At 43.0% G+C, this 17,920-nt stretch overlaps 1 protein-coding gene across 7 annotated transcripts in view; it reads left to right on the plus strand.

Moving 5' to 3' along the window:
- Positions 1-17,920, plus strand: part of ELAVL4 (ELAV like RNA binding protein 4) — a 78,980-nt gene that overhangs the window by 13,032 nt on the left and 48,028 nt on the right. The window contains exon 1 of one of the 7 annotated variants that reach the window (XM_067001244.1): positions 1,961-2,165. The exons of 1 other annotated variant lie outside the window; for it this stretch is intronic. In XM_067001244.1, the coding sequence (XP_066857345.1) occupies positions 2,118-2,165 (48 nt within the window). In that variant the 5' untranslated portion in view covers positions 1,961-2,117. Of the gene's footprint in view, positions 1-1,960; positions 2,166-2,430; positions 2,598-4,599; positions 4,832-5,358; positions 5,611-5,756; positions 5,883-17,920 lie in introns of those variants that run through there. 5 more of the 7 variants (XM_013176330.3, XM_013176329.3, XM_067001248.1 and 2 more) reach the window with 5 other exon arrangements.

Consider the following 17,920-nt stretch of genomic DNA (forward strand, 5'->3'; position numbering starts at 1 on the left):
AGTGAAATAGGACTGTTAGTGATCATTTTCTCCTCCCTCTTGCTTTGATGATTAGCACGGAAACTCGAGCAGCAAAAATTACAGGAGTTCTGCAGCAGTGCACAGAGGAACTGGTGTGAAAGAGTCGGAGTTGGAGTTTTGTGCCCTTGCACATGAGAGCTCTGGTGCTTTCCTAATAGACTGAAAATGAGACTACTGCTGCTTTATAAGAGGTCTGTTCCAGCCACATTGCTCTACAGCTTGGCAGATGGTGGCATGTGAATGGTTTCATATTGATTGGATGGATTTGCCTCGGGGTAAGAGGAGTGTGGGGCATTAAAGATGCACTTCTAGCTTTTTTTCTTCTTGTTTAGGGGGGGAAAATGTATATTTATAAAACACTTCTCTCAAAATCAGAGGAGTATGTGGTAATCAAAGCACTGAAGTTACCTGGAAATAAAAAGTCCTTAAATAGATTATCACAAAGACCAGAAAGCCAAGAGTACTTATTTACTAAATGATTACTCTTTTACATTAGAAGAAAGTGACACTTTTAATTAGTGTTCAAGGCATATGGTGAATGAGAAAATAAGCTTATTTCATGCAAACAGAAATCGATGCAAATAACCTTTCTCCTTGTATAAAAAGGGATGACTTGAAACTCAATACATATTCAAGAAGGTTAAGTCATTACTGCATCACTTTAATATTAGTTAAAGGCCAACAAAGAAAATCACTACTCTGCATATACTTACTCAGCAAGGATTGCTATATATGAAAGAATTAGCTTGATGGTACTTTGTAGGGGAAAAATCCAAAGAAGCCCTTGTCTGTATCATGCTTTTATTCTTTAACCTCAGTAAATAACCTCTTGGGTTCAGCCTTAGCACAGGTAGTTGCCAGAGATCTTGTAATTCTCATAGTGAGCTATCCTGGCTCATGAAGACGCCTGATTATCTTAGCTCATTGTTGCTTCTCACACCTCTGGTTTATGCTCTAATCTCGTAAGTGTTGTTTCTAAATCCTTCAATACGAAATAAGTCTTTAAAAGTTTGTACAGCACCTAGGGCAAAGGATCCCAATCTCATTCAAGCCTCCGGGTGTTGCTGTAGAGCATTGGGTGAGTTTATATATGAATATTTTATAGTAATAGAAGTATTCCTTGAGGTATTTGGCCTTAAAGAGGGGAGGAGGGGGAAAAAAAAGCACTTGCAGATGTGGGAACAGGGGGGAGTTAGATAAATCAGGAGGCTTATGCACTGTTGAAAAGTGTATCCTTCCCTTGTATTTGTCTTGTGCTTTGATGCGTGCAACAGTGATTTCATAAGTGAATTTAAGCCAAAATACGTCATAGCAGTATCTTATCAAGTTGTCTTCAAATTTGCTTGAAGGTATAGTTCATATTTTTCTAACAGACTCTCCCCACATGTGAATTATTTGTACGCTGAATTTTGTGTTTTCGTGAAACAACACTGTCACGCTGAACTTGATGCTAATTTTGTTTCTTCTGCAGTACAGACCATTCCAACGGGTGTGCTTTCCCTTTTAATTTCATTTTGTTCTCGGAACTGATTGGATTTTACCATTTAGCTCATTTTCCTGAATGAAATGCTCCTGCATAAATGTTAAGGTCCCTTTTAAAAAAAAAAAATCAGTGGTAAAAGTTGAGGTGCTCTTAGTTTCTATTTTTATTTGGGATTCTTTCTAGGGAAGAAAGACCACAGAACAGTGCAAAACACATGTATTTTTTTCCCCTGCTTGATAAGCATGTGGGGGGGGGTGGATTACGCTGTATATCGCAACCTTAAGCTATTCCAAGAAAAATCTTTAAGATGGTTACTTGAATCTGTGTACACTGCCCACCTGGTGGTTATGGAGTGAACTGTTACTTTAAAGAATAGTTTAAACAACAGCCATGTTTGGGGCAGGCTAATCTTGCAAAGAGCAGTACATATAACAGGAGTCTACTGTGTGATAAGGGGAAAATTCAGCTCACTGACTAGATGTTTTAATGTGCGAACTCTAGGGAAATAACATATTGACTATTCTGTTGTGCGCAAGAAAATTGAAGAACCCTTTGCAGACAGAGGGCTTGCAAAGGATTCTTTCTGTTTCTCTTAACCAAAATCTGTGGCAAGATGTTTGAAATCAGCAGGACGCTTAATGCTGCTTTGTTAAATAATGAGGTAATATTTTGTCACTTTTTCTGGGCAGCATCTGTTTTTCTCCTTTTTCATATGTTTATGAAGGATTCAGTTTAATCTTCTGAAAGTAAGAGATTAAAAAAAAATCATTCTTCAATTTATCATCTTTCTTTTCCTTTTGATGCTTTTGGAGAATTGGGTTGTCTTTTATTTGCGGTTTCAATCGGCTGCTGTTGCCTAGGACATTATGCCACGTAAGGCTTCTAAACTGCACAGAGTAGGTAGTTATTAACGCTGAATTGGCTTCTGGTATAGTCCATCTGGGCTCTGTATGAGAGAGCTTGCTAGCGGCTACTGATGCTAAGATACCCGCAACCTTTGGGATGTATGCGTGGTGGAGAGGGGCTCAGTGATATGAGATCACTTCTTTTAAGGAAAACTGTCATTAATGAGTCAAGAAACTGCTCATTTATGGTAAGGAGAGGGAGGGGGGGCTGGGAAACAACCCTGGCATTTCATTTTGATATTGGATTAGCTGTTTAAGACAAGTTTCTTTTTTTTGTGGGGATGGAAGATTGCGTTTAAAAATATGCTTTGCTGAGGGGCTTGCTGGCTGATTCTGGAGAGGCTGTATTGAGAATTTGATGCTTTACAAATGTGTCACAACTGTGATGCTGTGGTCAGGCACTTACCCTGAAAGATAAATGGTACTATTGGAAACACGAGAATAAGGTTGACTTGTTCAACAATAGGATTCTGCCTTTGTCTTTACAGAGGGAGGCCTCTGAGGACGTTTGAGCGTTTGTTTTAGCGTTCCTCGGAAAGCCTGCGTGTGTGGGGTGCTTTTTGGAAAAGTGGTCAGTGTGCAGAGTACCTGGATTTATAGAGCGATGAAATAGCTGGGTTTTGAGGAGAGCAGCGTGCAATTATTGTTTCAGAAAAATGGCTGAATCTTTTGATATGCGTAACAAATTTATAGCAACAAAGTAGGCTGAAGTTGGAAAGACTTAAAAATAATTTCTGGGTTCCTTCTTCGATGTTCTTAACCCAGAAAGAGACAGAGTTTTAAAAAATTTGCATTACAAATTTAACTTGAATATTCGATGTATATTTGCACGCGAATGAATGGTAATATACTAGCTCTGTAGTGTTTTGATGCCAGTGTGTTCAGCCTAATAGGTCACTTAAATATTTGAGTTAGGAAATCTGTCTTCCAAACTAGTTTAATCTTTGCTAGTTTTTGCTAAGCTACAAATGTGCTCAAAAAGATGTATGGTAAGAGATTCTCTGCAGCCTTTTTACATTGTTCATATTTTAATTGAATTCAGTGCTCGTTCCACAAATAGGTTGTATGATGTCTTTTAAATGCGATTTTTTCCTGGCTTGGTCTGTTTGTAGCTGGATTTTCTAATCTTACTATATTTCATGTTTTATTGGTGTGTTTAGTCTGTGTGTGTGTTTGAGCGTGTCTGTGGTTGAAAGAAATTTAAAATGTACAGAATGTCGGTTCTGAGCCGAACGGTTCTGAGGGCATATTTGTACATTAAAAAAAATAAAACTTCTAGAACAGAGATTATCTGATCACATATTTTTGCAAGTGTGTTTGTAAGTGGGTTTTCTTTCTCTAGGAAAGAGAGCTCGGTGGGATTGTAACATGGCCCATCCTAGCTTCCTCAGCTTCTAGCTCCTGGGCTTAAAAAAACGCTTGCAGTAATACTGAATTTTTAAGAACCATGTCTAGCTGTGGAGACGGCCGCCTGAGCGATGAAATTAAATGTTTCCTACGCACTGGTAGCGCGGTACCGGCGGCTGTAGTGGAGGTGAACGTAAAGGCACGGTTAGTTGTGACGAGAGGGTGCCATGCCGGTTAGTTCGGCCAGCGGGTGCCTGAGGAGAACAACTCCGGGTCGGGCGGGGGGAAGAAACGAGCGGGTCGCGGTGTGCGGGATCGGCGATGAGCCCGGGCAGGGCTGCGGGATCGCAGCCGGGGGCCCAAGTTGCACTTTTGTCAGCGGCAGCCGGCCGAGGGCGAGCCCGCATTGTTCGGCCGGGAGCCTTCCCCTCAGCCCGGGGGCGCGGTGCCGGGAGGGGGTGGGGGGGGGGGCCGGGCGAGAAGGCACCGTTGGGGCGCCCCGGGCTGAGGGGCCGAGGCTGCCGGGCCGCTCCGCGCCGCGGGCAGCGCCCACCCGCTCCGGGGGGCGGGGGGGGGGCACGCGGTGCCCGGGCGGGGCGGGCCGGACCGCGAGGCGGCGGGGACCGAGGGCCGGCGCTCGGCTCCCTTCATGCGGGCCCGGAGCGGCTGAGGCGCGGGGGGTCAGGGAAACCATGGGCGCCGTCAATCTGGCGGCGGCCGCTTTCAATAGCACCTGATGTTGCGGCGCCTCCCCGCGCGGCGGCGGCCAATGAGCGCGCGGGCGCCGCTGACAGATGGTGCCATAAAGGGGCGCGGCGCGGGGCCGCCGGCAGGCAGCGCCAGCAGCGGGAGCGCGGCCCTGGCCGTCCCTGCCCGCCCGCCCGCTCCGCTCCGCACCCGCGCCCGCTCCGCGCCCCCGCGCTCCGGCTCCGCTCGCGTCCTCGCGCCGCACACGCGCTGTGCGTGGTGGATCTCTAACAAACACCAATAAAAATCAGTTCCCTGAAACCTTAGCCAGTCTGTAGAAGAGTTGAAGCCTTTCAAGACCCAATATTTGCCATTAAGAATGGTTATGGTAGGTATTGGTAGATTTAAGCTCGATCGTAGCGGTTTGCTCTAGAGGTAGCTGTAGAGGCTAACATACAGATTTCCCCAAATCTGCATCATTCTCCGTCTGTGTTTTCACATGGGTTTGGCTTGCTGCTGCTGTGTTTGTACATGATCTCTCCCTTTTTTCCCCCCCCTCTCTCTCTCTCCTCTCCTCTCTCCCCCTCCCTCCCTTTCATATTTAATGTGTGCGTGTCCTTTAATAAAGGATGTACTCGGTCGTTTTAAGGTAATTGTGGCTTCTCCCAGAATAAAGAGAAAAGCTCGTTTCTGATGCGAGGCTGGTATGTGGCTAACCGAGATGCAGAAGGAAGAAGAGGCTTTTTTTTATAAGGGGCGGGGGGGGAGTTAATTTCCACATTGACATTTTGGAGATACAAATGCGGAGCAAAATCCTTGGGAGGGGGGGGAGGAGAAGAAAGGGGGGGGAAGCCTCAAGATTGGTAATTTTCTTTTGGTGGACTGCGCAATAGGTATGGTAATTTTAAAAGCGAGTGATTTATATGAGCTTCAGTAAATGCTGCATATTGTATTTCAAAGAGTTTCCTGTCATGACCTCATAAAAAGAGGAGGAGGCTTGTGTGTGTTGCAGCGCCTAGTATATGTCGATTTTGTTGCATCGCTGGGCAGCCGCGCTGTAAGAAGGAATGTCAGCTTTTACATAACGCTCTCTTTGCTTCCGACTCGGTGAGGGGCTGTGAGGGTCCATCTTGGTGAGCACAGATGGAGTGGAATGGCTTGAAGATGGTAAGTGAGCGCGGCCGGCCGGCTCGGGGGCTCCTTTGTCCGGGGTGGCGGCGGCGGCGGTGGGGCTCGAACCGCCCCGGCCCCGCCGCGCTGCGCTCGCCGCCCGCGGGAGGTGCGCGGCCGCGGAGCGAGGAGGCAGGGAGGGAGCGAGCCCCGGCGCGATGGCACCGGCCGGGCCCCTCCGCCACCGCCACCATCACCGCTGCCACCGCCACCACCGCTCCTGCGGGGCCCCGGCCGGCGGCGGGCGCGGACCCCGCGGTGAGGCGCAGGTAGCGCGGGGGCTTTGGGGGGGGGGGGGGCAAGGAGGATGGGGGGGCTTTTTTTTGTTGTTGTGTATTTTTTTTCGTGATTTTTTTTTTTTCCTCAGTATGCCGGGAAGGAGCCCGGAGGCATTTCTGTGAAAATAGTATTTCTATTTTTAGACCGCTCCGACCCGCTCGCTTCGCTCTTTTGTGCTCGGCTTCCCCCCGCGGAGCGTGCGCGCAAAATGGGCACGGGCAGGGCAGGGGCAGCGGCGGGGGCAGGGGCAGGGGCAGCACCGCTCGGGGGTGGGGGGGGGGGTGGGGGGCACCGCCCGCACGATGCCCCCCCCACCCCTCCCCGGTCCCCTCCGGTCCCCCCCCGTCCCCCCCGCCCCGGGTACCCGGTGTGAGCGGGGAACAAAGCGGCGGCCTTCTCCCATTCTTACAGGATTGTCTTTGTCTAGCTGCTTGTTGTGATGGGTGTAAAACAAATAAGATTAGACTGAGCAGCCGAACTGAAAGCGATAGCTGGGAGGAAAAGCCAATGAAAGGTTGCCGGGGAAACGAGCATAGGGGAAGCTGAGTGGGGGAGCAGGTGGCAATCATGTGGGAATACTGCAAACAGTGTAAAAAAAAAAAAATCCTAAAAAAAAAAAAGCAGGGGCTACCTCGATTATCTTTGCTGTTCTTTGTGGCAGTCACAACTTTAATTATTCTTTATAAATAGGTGTTAATTACATTTCTGGCTCAGGCTTACAGCGATTTCTAGAAATCTGTTTTTAAGCATCTGTTCTTTCTCTGCAAAAGAGGGGTATCTTTTTTTCCCCCTTTTTTTCCCTCTTCCCTGCTGTGAAATTGTACGTGCAAAAAATGGCAAGGAATCCTGTGAGGCAGTATAAAAAAAAATGTAAATTATATTGAATGAAGTTGACAGAGGTATAATAGTGAACTCCCACAGCTGATAGCTTCTGCAAATCATTTCTTAGAATTTTCCAGCAAATGTCCCTATGAGAACAGTAGGTAGAATGAATTTACCCTAAGCAGTGATTTTGTGTTAAGTGATATTGGTATTTTTACAAAATCAGATGGTTATATGGCAGAATAATCAGTTCAGGGGAGTTCACCATATCCTACGGTTTACGCACTGAGCGGAATTTACGAAAATAACGAGATTATTTTCCTCTTCGTCTCCAGCCCCACCTTTAGCCACCAATGTCTATTCTCCATCTGCTGTAGCAATACCCACTTTCAATGGCAGGCTCCTTGTGGCAACTTTACTTCTTAAACTGCAGCTGAATATGTAGCTAATTGTGCTGGTCTCGCATTGTGGTGGCGAACAATGTGAAATAGCAGAAGTGCATCTTTCAGGGAGGCTATTGGTGCTGAAGTGTTAAAAAGCGTAGTAGACTAGTAAGTGATAGACGGTAGCGTAAAAGATATAAAAATGTGGTTGCCCAGAAAATGCTCATCTATCACACATCAGGAGGCACGAGAGAAGCAAAGCAAGAATACAGAACACGCCTTTCTTTCTGTCTTCACGTTTCCAGATATTTTTTTACTTTTTTCATTTCTCTCATGCATGATTGCTCCAAATGCAAATCGGAGCAGGGATGTTAGTGCTTGGTTTAAATAGGAATGAAAAGAAAACAAATCCCCCTTCTAATTTGCTTTGTTTTATGTATAGCTTCTGCTGCAATCCTGCCTGTAAAGAAGTAGCTGAATGGCCCTCTGAAAACTGCACTGCTTGACAATGTAAAGGGGAGAAAAATCTTCAGGGTGTGTGTGCAAGTGTGAAATTGTGTGCTTTATAGTCTGTGCATGTGCACAGATACATTCTGATATGTATAACAGTTGTACGTGAGAGTACAAATGATTTTCTTCCATTCGAAACAGAGGTACTGTGTTCTAAATCTATTAACTTAGTCATGACAATAAATAAGGGTGCCTTTTATTATACACAGCTGCATTGTTTGCCTTAAGAGTCATCAGCTAGTAGTTATATTTTCATTTTCTGTTCAATTTGGTATTTTTACAAAGATTTAAAAATAATGTAATCCTTGTTTTATGGCGCACGTGTTCCTGCCCCAATCTTCCTCTTTTCTTTGTTTTAAGAAGATATTAATGAATACAGCCTGCCTGTACATGGTGACATTCTCTTCTTGCATGTAAGAGATTGCATTGTAGAGCCTCCTATAGAAAAAAATAGACATTAAGTTGGTGAAATTAATAGCTAGATAGCTTAGAATACCGAAGAAAGATTAAAACATAAAGCCTTTCTTTTTAGATAAAAAGGTAGAGGAAGTGTAGCTGTCTTTAGACACAGTATATTTTAAATATTGTTGTCTTGGTGAACAACTAGTCAGGATGAAATTTACAATTAGATATCGATGCAATGTGAATCCCAGCCCTCAGTTTAAAATCCTGTCTCCATGTACTTTGCTAATCAAGTTCCCATGTTAGATACAGAGATGCCTCTCCACTGTTGACTGGCTTGGTTGCCTCCTTTGCTTTCTTCTTTAATAATTTTGCCTTTTTGAGCTCTCTGAAAGTGAGCCCGAGCTGTTGTGACAAAGGATGGTTACACTGAATTAGAAGGGGTATATTTAAAAATCCCATTTGAATGGGTTTGGAATAGTCTTCCTCATCTTTATTTGGTCCTGTTAAATATTTTGACTCTATTGAAAGAAAATCCAAATGGATCAACCTTACATATATTTAATGCATTGTTTTTGAAATATCTTCTACATTAGTGATTTTTTCTTTAATTATTTTTCATCAACCTTTCTATGTGGTGTGCCGCGAATGTATTAATTAAATGCAGGTTATTTTTGTGTGCAATTGTCATACTGTTGGTACATAACCTAGAGCCACTCTACACCCCAAGGCTTTTTCAAAAGAAATAGTCTGCTCGCATCCCATGTTCTGGCAGGGGAATTGGTTGTTTTCTTTGGGAACTTGCACTTTTAAAATATTTCAGCAAGAACCCCAGGCAAGAAATGGGCAGTGGCAGGGAGGATATTAGAGCAGAGAGGGAGAGAGATGCTGATAACTTGACAAATCCACTTGTCTGTTTCGGCAATCTGCGTCCACTAGACAACTAATTTACATGCCTGGACACATTAAAATGTACATTTGTTTGTCTGTGGGACAGCTGACTGGATACACTTGGATGCACTGGCAAATACTGCATTGCAGTATTTTTTTCAATGTCATTGGGGTTTTGGGGGAGAAGTGGGCACAAACAGTCTTTTTGCAAGTGAGACAATGATAAAAAGCATGGCACCTTTGTAACCGATGGGCCAGATTCTGCAAAATTTGCTAATCTGTGGTGGGAAGTCACCCCTCCCCCATTGCACTCCTCTCCCTCGTTCTTTCTCTTCTTTCCGAGCAGGATGGAGGAAGAGATGAGTGTGCATGGATCTTGTGTGTGTGTTCATGCATGTGCATCTTCCCCTCGCATCTGAGCGGATGCTAAAGAAAATACTGGGATTGGGATGAGAATGGAAAGGGCACTACCGTAAGGTAATACTCTTGAATTGTGTGTGTAAATGTCCGGTTACCGAAAGCGTAGGACTTCAGAGTAACTCAGACAGCAGGACACATTTTTCCTTTTCTAGAGAATTTTACGAAGAGTAGGGTAACGTGTCAATTCAACAAGTAAAATAGATTTAACCGTAATAAAATCGGTATCTAATGCGGACTTAGCCTTTGCATTTAAGTACATTTAACCATTTGAGATGATGTAGAGTGAAGATGATGGAGAAATGGCCATTCAGATCCTATTTGCTTGCTCTTTTTCTTTCCCTCAAATGATCCATCTTTACTTGTTAAAATACTGGAATATTTTAGGTACAGGGGGCTTTTGTAGGTCACTAGCTTTACAGCAAGAAGAAAGGAGGGAGAAAAGGTCTCAATGTGTCAGAGGCAGTAATTGTCTAAAATTAGCCATCTAGAAAAGGAAGGGAATGCTTGGAGGAAAGAATGAGGCACAAATACGTGAAACTGCACTGTGCTAGTCAGGGAGATAATGAGTGATAAATCTGAACTGGTGCAGTGGTGTGATGCCCATTAATTTCTCAGAACCTTGACTTCGCAGGTTTGTTACTTACTTTGTTGTTCACACCTTTAATTATAACCAGTTTTGGATGATAGCTTGGGGCACTGAAGATGAGACCTTTTTGTTTGTTGTTTACTTATTTGAGTATTCAGACAATTTGCAATAGCGTTGGAACATCACTGTAAGAAATCAAATACTTTCAGATGAGATTATAATAAGAATGCAATTAATTTTTGCAACTACCTAACGCTATCTCATTGGTAGCAGTTACATTGCTTGCATGTATTCATTAAGAATTAGCTCAAGAGCACTGGTGTTAGGTTCATCTTTATTTTTGGTAATGGTAATCCACGTTTTTCCTAACAGTTTTGGGTCTCCTAATGCATTATCGCTGCTTCAGGGCCCCATAAAGTTGAGAGGAGGAAGCTGAGCATCTTTCTTATCTATTGTTCTACCCTTGATTGTGTCTTACGTGAGGACTTTCTCCTTCAATGAAGAAAATCTGTAAAAGTCAGGAAATGCTGTGAACCATCAACAAATCCTTAATTAAATGGGAAGTAAAAACAGAATATTAAGAAAAAACACTTAAGGGGAAAAAAATGGTTAAACCTTTGTGTGTCCTTTCCGGAAATGGGTTAGTTGCATGATAAAATGCAAGCCTGGCGTTGACAATATTTAGAGTCGTGATGTATATAAGATGCTGTAGTACGCCTTTGTTGCTAAGGCACACGCAATTGCGTCAGCAGTGCTGTTGTGATGGGAAATTATGCGTCCTTGAATTCTAAAAAATACTTTTCCTTAGGTTCATTTATTTTCTTAATACTAAATTCATTTTTATTGCTATGAAATCTCTCATATGTTACAGTTGGTGTTTTTCCCAACGCGGGGATCGTGTGCCAGCATTTTTTAAGATGGGGGCTGTAGAGTGTTCCACTTCTGAGCATCCAGAAGTCCTGGAGGTAAAGGCAACGTGATATGTTTGTTTCAGAGCAGATGCGAATGAGTACTGGAAGTTGCTCTGTAATCCAGTGCTTCAGGAAGGTTCTCTGCGTAACAGGTTTCTGCCCACGTCGGTGCCTTTTGGTGTTGGCAGAAAGCACTGGTGCTACTGGAACCCTTCCAGTAGTGCCAGTCCTTCCTACCCCACTGCTCCACCATGCGCCTCGGTGCACTGGCTGAGCTGTGGAAGGGAAACCAATGGCTCCCTCTGGGTCTCATGTCCTCAGGGACACTTGGTGAGGACATTGTCCCATGTAGAGACCGAAAAAGATGGGAAGGTCACCGCACTGCGCCTGGGCCCCGTGCGCTAGCTTGTGATTGCGTGCGTGCTCGGTTGGAGGAGCTGATGACTCTTCTGTATTTGCTCCCAGGTTGAGTGCTCCTTAAAAGCTTTTGTAGGTACATGAGGGATGAAGGAAGCTTGTCCTCTTTTATTTTTCCTTCCCTTATGAATCTTTCATAATTGCGTACTTGAAAACTGGCAAAGACAACAATACTCACAATTCATAATTTAAGCTGGATCTGACTCATCCCGTAGTGTTGTGTGCGGCTGCCCAATGAGAACGTGGAATTCCAGGAGCCGACTGTCACGTTATCTCTTGCGGTGCAGATGAGTACAGTTACCAGAAGTCCACATTTTTCTACGGCTATTAAAAGCAAAACTGGTATTTGACTCGGAGTTATCATTAGGCTAAAGTTTCTTGGAAGATTTCACATTGGGGATTTTTTTTGTTTAATAAACAGATTAATTTAAACTCTAGATGTGTGCTATGTGCTTACAGCGGGTAGGAAGTGAACCTATTCATAGCAGCTCAGGTTTGAGAGGTTCATGGTAAAAACCACGCAGGCAAAATACTAATAGGCTTCTTTGAGTTGAACACTGAATTGTGGGGAGGAGGCTGTGCCTGTTCTCTGTCCTTTGGAGCTGATGTGGTGTGGGCTCCATAGACTTCAGCAATTCCGTGCTTGGTCATACAGAATTCACCACCATACAGGGTTAACCCATGTTTAAGCTCCTACACCGTGGTGAACTGTTAACGCATTCTGCATTTGGGAACAGAGATTTGGGGATATGTAGTTCCTCACTCGATAGAAGGGTTTGCAAATGTGGTTATCTGCTGTCCTTGTATTCACCTTCTCCTGCTGGTATACCTGGAGCTTGAGGTGGCGGTCAGTGGCTCTTTGCTCTACGGCGTGCAGAAGAGCTGGTGGGCACAGACTCGCCCCTTTTATTTCTGCAGAGCAGAAGGCGCAGTCACGATGCCGTGGAAGTAATAATGCATGTAAACAAACACTCCTTAAATAAAAATAGTTCTAATACCGCTCCCTGTATATCTTTGCTCCAAATGAAGTTACTGGCAGTAGATGAGTAGGGGGAAGTTGATTTTTAGCAGAAAGCGTGAAAGCTGGAAATTCTTCCTAATGTGCGTGTGCCAGCTATTCTGTAGCAATATTGCTGTTGATTTCCTTCCTGTAAGAGCAGCTGTTCAGGGAATTAATCTCTTTGCTTGATGCAGAGGGTCCTGAAAAATGCAGTGCGCAACTGCTGTGGTGGTTGTGGCCATTTTTAGTGTGGCCACCGATGGAAGGTAGCGCCATGATCCAGCACGGTAGCGTATTGTTCTTTAGCCTAACTGGGCCAGGACTAAATTACGATTTTCTCTATTTCGTGTGCTCTGTGAGAGATTCCGGAGTGCACTTCAGAATTTGACATTGTGTTTGATAATTTATAGAGTACAGTTTATATTTAACTGTAGACACACTAATCCAGGAAAAAGAGTAGTGTATTTTTAGAATCCTTTTCTATTGTCTCTGCTTGTCATTACCCAACTACTGAAAGAAATGTTCATAAATGTAGATGCTCACTGGGATAGAAATTGAGTTTAATTTCCATGATTAGTCTTTGCTATATGCAAAAATCGAACATTATTTGTGTGATGGTATTTGGTTATCAAGAAGCTTTACAGCCATTTTGGCAGGAGCCAGTGTGTTCCCTTCCCTTCAGAGGCTCCCACCCCAGAGCCGACTGTGGCACCTAGGCTGAATGCCCCAGCAACCAGAGATGCTTAGGTGATTTTTGTCTTTATTTTTTTTGCTTTAATAATGACACAAGGTCATGTCTTCTGTTATTGTCGTGAGCTTTCCTTCTTTGAGGCGAAACACTGGACTGGATCCAGCTCTAAAGAAGCTTTAAGTCTGACTGGTGAATATTGGAAGGGAAAATTAAACAATGGAAATGGCATTAGCGTAGTTATTTTGATTTTTTTTTCTGTATTTTGAAGCAGTTGAGTAAGATGTTCTGTGTTTGGGATATTAAGATGCTTCTGCCTAATAATCTTAACGCTGCTGCCATTTTTTAATGGTTGCCTCTTCCCCTCTGAGCAAAATGTAGCATATGGGGTTTGAGTTACTATTTTGTAGTGACCTGGGACCTGCCCTGCCCATGAGCAGGGGCTAAGGCTGGCAGGGCTGCTGGCAGGGGGTGTTAACCTAATCACATCATAACCAGGACTGCTAACCGTGGGCCCATTCCTTTATTTTAAGAGGATTTCTGAAAGACTTTTTTGATGTGTTGGTGTCTAGGGTATACTTGTTTGTTGGAGTAAGGATTTGGTGAACTTGAATATGAATTTATTTGGTTTGGCCTGGGGTGTGTCTCTGTCTTATTTCAAACACTGTTTCTGTCTAGGATAAACCATTAGGAAGGGTCCTTTAGCCTGACCTGTGACAGATGAGTATGTCCTTCATATTTTGTCCTTTATTGATGAATAATGCATTATTAAACTGTGGGTAATGGTCTTTGATCTCAGCGTAGGTACTTTTCTGCATGAGATCTAATTCAAGTAAATATTATTGATATTTGTCCCTTCCATACATTAACTTATTTTGTTTAAGCCATTGTGTAAATACTTTGTGATACCATCCAAGTAAATGTCTACCTCTGTATATTAGAAGGTCATTTCTTATCACTCCTCTTGCAGAAATTTCTCAAATTCTCAACTTAAATTTTCTGTTCATGACCCTTAAGATAGGGATGGACATATTACTTCGGAGTAATTCATTGTAACTTTGTCTACCAGAGTATGTTACAGAAAGAAGAATCCCTATTTTTCACAAAAATGTTATTCCTGTAAGCAACATCAGTGTGGTGCAGGGCTGTAGACTTGCAGGTGAATTGCAGAAAAGCTGTAAATTTCATCTTTATTGCTAGTCCAGTTCAGTTTAAGAGAAGGTGAGAATAGGTTACTTCGCAGTAAGCTAGTAACTCTGATGAAGGGGATGGAAATTCCTGGGTTTCGCTAAATCCTATTTTGGGGTCTGTCTCTTAGACCTGCGAGCAGCAGTATCCATAGAGATGTTGTTGCCAGCAGTTGAGATGTACACATGTTGATTAGTGTTTCCTAATTGCATTTACCAGTGTGTCTTCATTAAGGTCCTGTTGAGGACAGAGCCTAAAATACCTTGGTTGTGGTGTGTGTCTTGCGAAGCTATGAATTTCTGCATAATATAAGCACTTCTTTTTGCATGAAAAATGTATGGGCAACACTTAAAAAAAAAAAAAAAAAAAGCATGTGTATATATGGCTTAGAAGCTGAAATCCTACTGCAGTGAACATTAATGATTCTTAAATTACTTGAGGGCTTTTGAAAATTATAGCTTTTGTTTCTAGAACTTTGCTAGTAATAACAGCAGTGGGGGGTTGGATGTTCCTGGGTTTCATGGAGAGCCTGCTCTGGCCTGCTTTGCCTTGGCTTCTGGTAAGTAGACTTCTGTAGTTAATCTTGATCTGGTAGCATGGTTATACAGTATGGCTTGTAATACAGTTTTCACTGTCTAAACTTTCAGGTTGCAAATGATTCTAGAGTATTTTCTTAAAGGGAAAAACAAAGTGGAATTGTGACAGGTCTACAGCAGCTGAAGACTTGCAGCTGTCTGCTTATTGCACTTACATATACGTACCCGTGGGAATCTGTGCATGAGTACACAATATGACACACGTATTCCCAGGTTGGTAATATAGTTCAGATATAGATTAGCAACATGCAACTCGGTAATATGGTCAGTAAACTAAACAAGTAGGTGGTGATTAGGAAACAAAACTGCAAGCTGAAATAAAATCTAGAAAGCAAGAAAAACTATAGAAAGATATTCTTAATTTACATTCCTTTTGCTTCAGTGTATTTTTAGGTTTTATCTCCTTCACACTGAAAAGCTGTTTCAGGTGTTTGTCTCTGGCATGCTCTTGTATTATTACTATTATGTAGTACTGAGGTTTTTGAGAACCTCTCCAATCTTTCAGGGTTTGTCTCAAATACTGAATGTTTTTGGCTTTCTTATCACCCGGCTAACACAGACATTTAAATACAGTTTTTGTTTGTCCCTCTTGAAAAAGAGATGACTAGGCAGTCAGGTGGAGACCTCTTGCCTTTGTGGCATCTGTCTGATAAAATGCTGTCCATGGTGGAAAAAGATGCTTTCATCAGACTTTGGCTTGTAGCATCAATCAAAGAAATATCTCATCTTACTGTTGAGATTGTTTCTGTTTTTCTTCAAATCCCTTTGGCCTTTGTATGCATCTTGGAAGAATAAATAGTAGCTCCTGACTTAGGTTTAAAAAAAAGCTAGGAGGGAATAAGGAACGATACAGAATGATAAAATAAATAAAATAGACCCTTGTGAAACTTTTGGTGTGAGTGGTCTGACACAAATTTGGCAGAAATAAGATGACTGAAGAAATAAACACTTCTTCAGAAGGTAGTGCTGGACTGCATTGCCTTTGTTCTGGTTTCGGAAACGTACAGGCCTTTGAGCAGAGGCCACCCTAGGGACATGAGTGGGCAGGAGCCATTGGTGGCCTTGTCCTGGCACAGAAGTAGGACAGCCCCCTGCCACCACCTTTGTTCAGGTCCATGGTGTGGGGGGACAAGGAATCACAAGGGGCTTTGACCTGAGCTGATGGTGAGGCCCGTTGAGTAGGCCGGGGACGTGTCCATTTTCCTCTCTGGGTGTTGTCTGTGACTCCTTTCTCCAAAGCCGCATGCCAGAGCTGCGGCTGAGTACTGTGAAATCAAGGCTGCATTCTCCTATATTTTCATATGTAAATCAAGTTTAATGACAGAAATGATTACAGGCAAATTCCAGTGAAACCAGTCTAAATAAAGAAGCTTTAAGTGACAGGCTTACAAGAAGTTGGTTTGCCTTAGTTGAAAGGACTTAGTTTGGTGCAGGGGTAGGAGGCAACTTCTGTGACCACTGCCTGTTACTAGTTAGTTTTTCCATTTTACCTTCCCTTAGTGCTGGTAGAACGGATTCCTTCAGTTGGAAGGGACCTACAAAGATGAAGTCCAACTGCCTGATCGCTTTAGGGCTGTTGAGCACACTTGGTGTAGACTTCCCTAGATGTTTGGAGAACACTGAAGAATAGAGCCAGACAGTGCTGAGGTTTATGGGATGCATGGCTTCTTCGTAGTCATCTCAACGAGCAAAGAAGCTGGAAACAGCAGTGAAGCCTGGTAGCAGTTCATAAAGAACAACAAATACTGTGAGTTGAGGTAATACATATGGTAAATCTGTAACAATATTCCGCTGCTGGAATAACATGTATGTCCTTACAAACATGTATTTTATTGTGCTTCCCAGAAATCACTGCACATGAACTGCTTACCCGTACACTGCTCTCCATTTCCATGTGTTTTCTGCAGGCTTGGGGAGGACTGAACTGCAGTACCCTAACTGTAGTGCTCCCTTCTCCATTTCTTAGCCCCAGAATACCTGTAGCAAGAGACTGTACAAAGTATGTGATGTTTGTTTACTATCTTAGTGGTTATTGGACGTGGAGTTCTGAGCATGGCTTACTCTAGTTGCACCTTAGCTATTGATGAAATGTTTGAGTTACTTTACCTTTTTTCTTTAACCTAGTCCCTTCTGTCATTGAAGTCAAGTCTACAACTGTTGATCCCGTACTTCATTGGAACAGAAAACTTTTTGGAGTTTCAGATAAATGTGATTTAGTGCATGATAATACTGTTTTGCTTTTTCCAAAGTTGTGAAGAAAGGTGACCCTATGACTAGGTCAGGTTTGTGTATAGGCTGTTACCCTCCTAGAGCTGTCACAGCTTGTGATATGACTTCAGTGGTCTGCTTTCCTCTGGTTTGTCGTCCTTTTGTTTTTACCTTCTGCAAAACCTGAAATAAAAATAACAGGGTTTGTCTTTCTAGTTCTTGTGCTGCTGCAGTGAAAGTCCCTGCCCTGCCTACCCATTTCTGTGGCATCCAGCGTGACTTGATGCTAGTATCAGTTCTATCCTTCAGGCATTGCTGTGATAATAAGTAATATTGCCAATAAACTTTACATTCATTGTGCTGCAAATTGGGGACAAAATATTTTGTTTCAGCATATTCATGCAAAAGCATATAATGGACTAGATCAAGATAAGTCGAGCTATTAAAGAAAATAATTTTCTCATTTATTTGAACTGAAAATAGTTTCTTAAAATGAATGCATTTGTTGTTCTCCATTTGGATCACTTGCGTGCTCTGTACAATTATCGGGGCACCCAAGAAATGTGAACTTACTGAAAACATTTGAACACCATTATTTCAACTTGAGTGTAGTGCACTCTGAAACAGATTTTTGTAAGGCTCTAGCCTTGGTGCCAGAGCTGGTGACTGCTCATTTTGAGCTGAGACTTTCAGCTATATCTATATTTAAGATATTTAATGACTTCCCCTGGAAAGGAGGGAAAGATACAGCATGTAAAAGTGTATATGAGTGGGGAGTATGTCAAAATATGGAGGGTTTGATAATGATTCATTTCTGGGATATTGGATTTGCCTTCAGGCAGCTTTGCTCAAAAGCTTCGTTTTCCTTCTGTATTTCATGTTCATGATGTATTTATTAGGTAAATAATAGCAAAGCCTAGTTGTGTGGTACATAAGCTTTAATAAAAACGTAATTGACAGTGAAATTTGACAGTTATGTTAGAAGAATCTGTACTGGAGCTGCACA

The sequence above is a fragment of the Anser cygnoides genome, chromosome 8 (genome assembly GCF_040182565.1).
Source record: "Anser cygnoides isolate HZ-2024a breed goose chromosome 8, Taihu_goose_T2T_genome, whole genome shotgun sequence".
NCBI lineage: Eukaryota > Metazoa > Chordata > Aves > Anseriformes > Anatidae > Anser > Anser cygnoides.